The 8062-nt window shown below is 41.9% G+C and overlaps 1 protein-coding gene across 1 annotated transcript in view; it reads left to right on the forward strand.

Annotated features, from left to right (window-relative positions):
* The window catches only part of OFCC1 (orofacial cleft 1 candidate 1), a 112672-nt gene extending 109215 nt beyond the window's left edge, over positions 1 to 3457 (forward strand). Inside the window, exon 12 of the mRNA XM_014519073.1 lies at positions 3188 to 3457. Within this exon, the coding sequence (XP_014374559.1) occupies positions 3188 to 3457 (270 nt within the window). The remainder of the gene's footprint in view (positions 1 to 3187) is intronic.
* Positions 3458 to 8062: the final 4605 nt, after the last annotated feature.

The following is an 8062-nucleotide window of genomic DNA, read 5'->3' on the forward strand; positions in this document are numbered from 1 at the left end:
ATACGTTCCATCATCTTCATAATTTATTTAATAATTTAAGGTGCAATTTAGGAAGGTGCAATTTTTTTCCCTAGGTAACTCTCATCACTCACTCTAAAAGTGCCAAATAGATACTATATCATGTAGTGTTGTCAGCTAATTTTAAATTTAACTTTTATTCTTTCTTATCTATGCAGCTTGTCAGCTATGTAATTTGATTTGAGTAAAGTAGCTTTAGAATAATAAATGACAGAGTGGGTGTATATAAACACATGAATGCCCAAAACCTTCTGTGAGTTTTTAGCTTCACTGACCCCCATTTGCCAAAAAAAGCAGCATTTGGATTATTTTGGAATAAACCCAAGCACTTGAGGCTCTATTCTGTCTTTTGTGACTAAGGCACACATATTTTCTTGCCTAAGCATGCTGTGCATGGCAGGATTGTTGTGTGTCAGTTGCTCAATGTTGTATCTAATGTCTAAAGATGGTTGAGTTGTTGTTTACAAATAAATTATCTAACACATGTAAACTTCTTTTACTGTTTGTGAACTTATCCTGATTTTTGCAAATGTGCTCGTTGTTCTAATGCTCTTTCTGAACAGAAACTCTTATTATAATCTATATTACAGCTCTAGCTATGGACTAGGACTTCATTGTGCTAGGTGTTGTACAAACTAAGAACCACCCACCACCCACTTCTCTTCCCTTCCTCCATTTCCCCCTCTACTCCTCACTCATACCCAGTACCCATCAAATCCCAGAAGTGAAGCAGTGGCATCTAGGGCTGTGCGAAATGGGCCCTATTCAATTCAGATTCAACCCAAATTGAGGACAGTGATTCAATCCGTTGATTTGGATCACTATTCCTGATTTGATTCAGCTGAATCCGAATCTCAAGATTTGATGCTAATTTGGTGAATCAGTGATTTGAACACAAGCACAGCTTCAAAAGTTTTTCTTTATACCTTGAGGTAGCAGGTGTGGTTCGTGATCGCTGCAGTGCTGGGGCATATGGAGTGTCCCATAGGAGCACGGGGGGCTCTCTAGAGTGCTCAGAAACAAAGCCAGAAGTGGACTGGAAGTACACTGAGGAGTGCGTTGGGGGCCCTCCACCATGCCCCCTGGCTTGGTGATCAGCCACAGGGGGACCCCAGGTGTCCCCCTGACCCAGAAGGTACCAGTCACTGAGCCAGAGGGGGAGATGTGGGGAGTCCCCCCTGAGTACTCCCCAGTGGACTAGGAAGTGGACCGGAACCTGTCTGAATCGCTTCAAATTGATTTGGAGGGTTCCGCATTGATTTGGAGAGATTAAAGGGTCCTCTGATTCAATTCAGGTTCAGAGATTTGGCCACTGAATCGGGCTGAATCTCCGCCGAATTGAATCAAGGACTGAAACTTTGCACAGCCCTAAAGTCATCACCTTATGGCAGGCCCTGTGTGTGCACCAAAAAGCACATCTGGATTAGAGAACCTGAGAGAAGCACTTGGATCTGTGTTTAGGGCTGCTCTAACATGACTTTACTGTCTTTTTCTGGGATATGGTACATGCTGCAATAGAAGGCAGTGGAGAGCATGGAGGTGGTATAGACAAGTCTGAAATCAAATTTTTTTTCCTGATTGGAAATAGTATATATTAAATAGAAAATAATGAACAGTGGGTGCATCTACACGAGATGCTGCAGTGATGTAGCGTTGGCAGGAACCGTGATGCCAGTGCTACTGCGCAGTAGCTTGTTGCTGTTGCACAGTAGGGTTAGAAACAAGCCATGTGACGCTGAGACTGCACAGTAATGGTGATTGCTGCGCAGTCATTTAGTACTTGCAAAAGCTGTACAGTAACAACTGTGCAGTCGGGAACATGTGTAGATCTGCCCACCTTCTGCATGTAGGGAGGAAGAAAAAACATGCATATGAAGAAATGCCCTACTCATGTGAATTTCCTGCCATATTGCACAGTCATCGTCCAACAGAATAGGCATCCTGAATCTGAACAAATATTCATGAATACTACTTCTGCAGTACATAGCCCAGTTGATTTTAGTCAGTGGGATGTCAGATACGAATTCCAAGTATAAATGTAGAGACACCTCTTTTTTACTGTGAAATGAACTGTCCAACTTGAGTAACGCAGTGTTTTAAAGTGGCAAACTCTGCCAAGGCAAAGAGGGCAAAGGAATCATTAATTTAATCATCTTGTAGATTACCATAGTGCAGGCTAGTCACACTAATGCTATCACTGCTGAGGTCAGAGAGGTTATTCCTTCTGAATCTTCTGTAAAACTTTATGAGGACCGGTGAGTTCCTTCCTTTGCCTGACTGCAAAACCTAATGGTGTGTGCATTATACAGCCTCAGTGTCTTTCCTCACTAAGTCACAGGAGAGAGAAGAAAGTCAAACTCTTCCTAGCTTGTTAATATGTCCAGAAAAGTATGCATTTTTTCCAGTGATTGAACAGTTTCTTTCTGGAGAGTGTTTGACTGGTGTATTCATTCCTCCTTGGCTAGTGAATTCTGCCTGAATAAAGCAGCTGATTCCCAAGTAGATAAGGGGAGGGAAGATCATCTCTTTTTCACTAGTTTTTCCATATCAGTGGGCTACTAGGGAAGAGAATGCTCCTAAAAGCATGGAGATGATACTAGTTTGAGAAAAGAAAATTCCAGGAGAGAACACACCACCTGTTAGACACAGCAGGTAGCCTTCAGGTAGCCTGGAGATAAGCAGCTTGTATTCAGGTCAGTTGATGTTTATTACAGCTGAGTGGTAAACAATTTTCCCATCTTGAAATTTGAAAAAATGTTCCCGTTCTAAACTGAAAAAATCAAAACTTCAGCAGTTTTTGCCAACCATTTATCCATTTTGATTTTTTTATTTATAGACATTTTCTAGTATGAAGTAACTAAATTTTGAAATGGAGGATCATAGTAAAATGGAAAAATAAAATTTTTCATTTCAAGACTGTTAAAATGAGTAAAATTCAACATTTCCATAGCAATTCTTTGTTAATTTTGGAATTTGAAGATTTATCAGAACTGACCTTTTCTACCAAACCGTTTTGGTTTTGATAAATTACCATTGTCCAAGAATGTTTAATCTGAAAGTTTCCAACCAGCTCATGTGCAGGAGTCCAAATAGTCCTCCCTGGAATGAGCATCTCAGTCAATTCAATCATTATTATTCTTTTGTATTTCTCTACATAATCCGAAAACAGGCAGTAAGGCTAGAATCAAGCCATAGTAACATTGATTACATTGAAGTAGGTGATTCGTCCAATGCAAAGAAGGCAAAGGAACCATTAAATGAATCAAATTGTATAGTACAGGTTAGAAAGCAGACTTTCCTGTTGGAAAGTCACTGGAAAGTGGGTAATTTTTTCAATGTCCACATCACCATCATATTGTATCAGAAGTCAACTGACCACTATAGCTACCTCCCTGCCACCAGCTTTCATCTCAACTATACCACTAGATCTATCATCTAAAACCAGACTCTTTGTTACAGCTGTATCTGCTGTGATCCCACTGACTGGGATGTAAACCTTAGGGACCTGGAAAGTAGCTTCCTACACTTAAAGTACAATCTCAAAACTGTAGCTAACCAAATCAACAGAGCCAGAATCAGACCTTGTTCTAGACTGCTACAATACCAACTCCATTACAAGGACAGCAGAATCCCTCTGGCTGTTACCCATAGCCCCGTGTTTGAATACCTTGGACACTAACAATCACCCTCAACCCTTTGGACATTAATGACTTCCAGCCCATCTCGGAAAATGATGACCATCTCAAGGCAGCCTTGGGGGGCAAGTTTGTCCCCCCCACCTCATCAAACAATGCAGATCATAACATCCAGGGTTCATTCACCTGCTCCTCTACCAACATCATGTATTCCATCACTTGCTTATGGTGCACCTCTGCTGTCTACTTTGGACAGATGGGGCAATCCCTATTTTAAAGAATGAATGGACATCAATCTGACATCAATTCCAAAAAGACACCAAAGCATGTGTCAGTTCACATTAACTTCCCTGGACGTTCTGTCACTGATGTTGGAGTTAGTGTTCTTAAACAACAACACTTTAAAAAACAATTTAAATGAGAAACTGCATGAAAATAAATCTTTCACAAACTGGATTGTGTCAAGCATGGTTTCAGCAGAAATTCTGGATTCTTTTCCCATTACCTGAACTAGCTTTTATAACCTACATGTTCCTCACTGGGTTAATTGCCTTGTTTATCCCTACTGATGTATTCAACCCATCTTCACTGATCTCAGCAGTGCTTCCTCCCACTATCCTTTTGTATTTATATTCCCTTCTATTTAGAACTCCTGCTTTCTGCGAGTCCAATCATAGTATCTGATAAAGTAGTGTAGTGTTTACAAAAACTTATGCTGTTGTGAACCAGTTAGTTTCTAAGGGCATTTATAGGCTCCAAGAGCTCTAAGGGCTCCAAGAGCCACACTAAATAAAAGCACCTGGAGCGTCATGTGTATCGGTGTCCTCATGTTGAAAAATGGCAGCGGGGCACTTTGAACTGAAGCTCATTCAATGAGCTTCAGTTCAAAGTGCCTCGCTGCCATTTTTCAGTGCAGGGGACGCTGATACACATGATGCTGGAGTCTGCTGGAGTGTGGTAATTACATTGATACCATGTAATTACGTGGTAATTCAATTAATCAAGTCTGCTCCGACGTGCTGATATTACAGTGCGTTGCAGCAGCCTCCCTGCATGTGTATAGGAGGCCTAAGGCTGCATCCACATGAGCAGAGGAATGCATTTGCAGCCGCATGTATAATAATGGCACAAATTTATGCCACTACTTTGTGCTGCAGTGCACAGCCCTGCTTAGGCGGTTTGCAGTGGGACACACTGTCCTGATGCTGCATGCACTGCAAGGGTCGAGGTGGGGCTGACTGTGACACAGTGTGCCTCAGCAAGGGGCTAGCTGGCAGACAGCCCCCATGTTGGGGTACCCTGTGGCCCAGCCAGCTGGCGAGCAGCAAATTGACATGGGGGAGCAGGCAGCCCAGGACTGCCTGCTCTCCTGTCTCCATACGTTGTGGACCCCCCTGTGCTGAGGCGTCCTGTGCCCCAGCCAGATGTTCCCCACCTGTCTGGGGCACAGCGTGCTTTGAGATGGAGGAGCCTGCAGCTCTGAGCTGGCTGCTCCCCTGTCTCCGTGATGAGGCATGTGGAGCCCCTGTCTCAAGGCACACTGGGCCCCAGCTAGCCACCCCCCAACTGACTGGGGCACAGGGTTCCTCAGCACAGGGGCTCTGAAATGCACAGAGATGGGGGAGCTGGTAGCTCTGGACTTCCATCTCCATTTGTTCTGGCACGTGGTATTTTGGCATTCTTTGCATGCCTTTTTTCTTTTCAGAGTTTATTTTTGCTACCAGGGAATCCCAGTAGCAGATTTTTCCCCAGTGCTTCAAATTAGCAGCCTGGCACACCGTTTAATGTGCAACATGTACACTAAAAACCGCACATGCCTGCAGATCTGGATCCAGCCTAAGGTGCTACCTTCGCCTACCTTTTACCTAACTTCATATTAACACGGCTAACAACCTCTCCTTTCTCATTGGGAGATACGTTAGTTATACAGGGGTTCAGGATATTTCACCAGCTAATTTAGTTGCATTAGATTTGCATCTGATTTTTGTCAGAAAACATCTTTCTGACTTTGCCCACCAGAGAAATTTCTGCTGATATGAGTAAGGCTCAGATCCAAAGTGGTGTTTAGATGCCTACCTCCCTTTGGTCCTCCAATGGGATTTAAGCATTTTAAAAACTTTTGAGATTCTGTATTTAAATCACAGTAGGTATCCCTGTTTCTGCTTTTAGAATAGTGTCTCCTCCTTTACCTATTGCAATCCAAACTATAAAACCTCTCAGTTAAAAATTACAAAGCCCTGATTTTTAATACAGAGCTCAAGCTATTTCAGATAAGGGCCATTGTTTTACCCAGGTGCTTTATAACAAAAGGAACTCCTCAGAGGGTATGTATAAGCATTACGTTTAGATTGACCTAACCAAGATGTGACGTCAATCTAAATGCCCTGGCATGTAGGCATTCAAAGGGCTTAAATTGCCCTCCAAAATGGCATGCCCAGTCTAAGATAGTTCATTTCAAGAAGGGAACTAACTTTAGATCCACTTGGGTTAACCCAGTCGAAAATAGGTTAACCCAGTCTAGTGAATGTCTGCATGCATTCACAGCACAGCCCCAAGGTTGTGCTGTTCCTACCTCCCCGACCCTAACCAGGCTACTAGCCTCCTGACTTCTCTTCCCATACCTGGCAACCCCTCCCCATGGACCTACCAAACACACCTGCAAACCCTTCAGCTTCCACTGCCCCTACTGGCCTCAAGTTACTTAGCTCAGGCTCCCCATGCTACTCCTGGCAGTGGAGAATGCTTACACATGCCACTCCTGGTTTAGGTTTCAGCACCTTAAATTAAGCTGATGAAACCTAAGTCAGGTCTCATGAATGCTTATTCACACCCAGAATGATTCAGTTATAGACAGAGTCTGCTAGACCTGGTTTCTTCGCCAGTCTCTATTCAGGCAAAAGAGAATACCTAACTTACCTCAAGAGTTGTGTGAGGTTGTTACTTTTTCTAAGGGTGCTGTGAGCAACAAACTTACTCTTTCTATAAAGAGTTTGATTATCAGGTTCTCATCAATAGTTTATAGAATGCATTTCACTGCTAGCTTCATAGTTCTCAACTCAGTTCCACACTAATGTACAGAGGTAAAAATCTCATTGAAATCACATTAGAGTTGGGGGTTGGTTTAATTATTACCTGATGAAGTATCTTTCATCACTACATAGCAGACAAGGAAAATTTAGTTTCATAATCTAAGAGATCTGTCTTTGTTCTCTGTCCAAAAGGTTTGGATGATACTGTCTTAAATCTACTGTATTAGCATTCTTTTTCATTGGTATCTCTGCATTTCCATACAATTAGTAGTCTACAAGAGGAAAACCAAGTCTAGTCTCCAGACAATAGACTCCTACTAAAAAAAAAAATCACAATAAATATTCAGATCTTACTAGGAGAACCCAGAACATTGAGACAGGTTTAGAATGAGGTGATGTACAAGGTTGCTGCTCTGGGATGTATTATGGAAGGGAAATAGAAGAACTTACACATGAAGAATAAGGTTTTGTGTTTTCATTGGGTATAATAATGTTCAGAGTACAATGTAAACAAGGTGAAAACTAAGACGTGCATGCTTGATGTTGAGGGAAAGCTTGGTTTTAGCTAATATATTAGAGAAATTGTTCCAGAACACTACATCCTTCCAAAAATAATAACCCTGTAATGTCGGCAAAGTTGGTGTCAGCATGGGTTACCTGCTGCGTACAGAAAGTGCTGGTCATGTAAGTTAGATCTGCCTCAGGGCTAGTCTGACTTGTGCACCCGACCTTTCAAAAATGTTTTTTGTTCATTAATCAATGTTCTGTGCTCAAGCTTGCCAGTTTCACTTCTTTCCCTCCTTCACTGTCCTCCTTTTTAGTTTGTCAACCCACCTCCCCCAGTAACCCCTGACTAAGTGTTAGACAATGGTTCCTAATAACTCATGTTGAATGCTGTTTTGTTTTCAGCAACATCAAGACTTTGCAGGATACTGATTTTTTTAAAGTCATATGTTAGATAACTATGTATGTATCAGACACAGATAAGATGTGCCTTATGAATCCTAAGGCTCTTTTATTATAGTCCTTATTTAGGTCTTGTCGCTCAGTAGCTTGTTTGTAGGCCCTAAGTTCTTAGGAAATTTGCAAATGTTTCATTCATGCAGAGATGAGTTGATCCTTTTAAGGGTTAGTATAGGGGTTAAACAATTTGGTTTGGAGGAAATAAGGACTGCTCTGTAGCTTTACGTATACTAACCTGAACTTAATTGGTTAGAAAGAAGGAAAGAAAGGAGGAAAGAAGGAAAGGAAGGAAGAAAGGAAAAAAATCAGTTAGTGATTTTTTTTTGGTTTTGTTTTTAAATGTCGTCCTGCCTCCAGACGACCTGGATTCTGCCAGAGCTATGCCTGAAGTACAGAAAAATCCTTGAAAAATGCTTA

The sequence above is a fragment of the Alligator sinensis genome, unplaced genomic scaffold (assembly GCF_000455745.1).
Source record: "Alligator sinensis unplaced genomic scaffold, ASM45574v1 scaffold361_1, whole genome shotgun sequence".
NCBI classification, from domain to species: domain Eukaryota; kingdom Metazoa; phylum Chordata; order Crocodylia; family Alligatoridae; genus Alligator; species Alligator sinensis.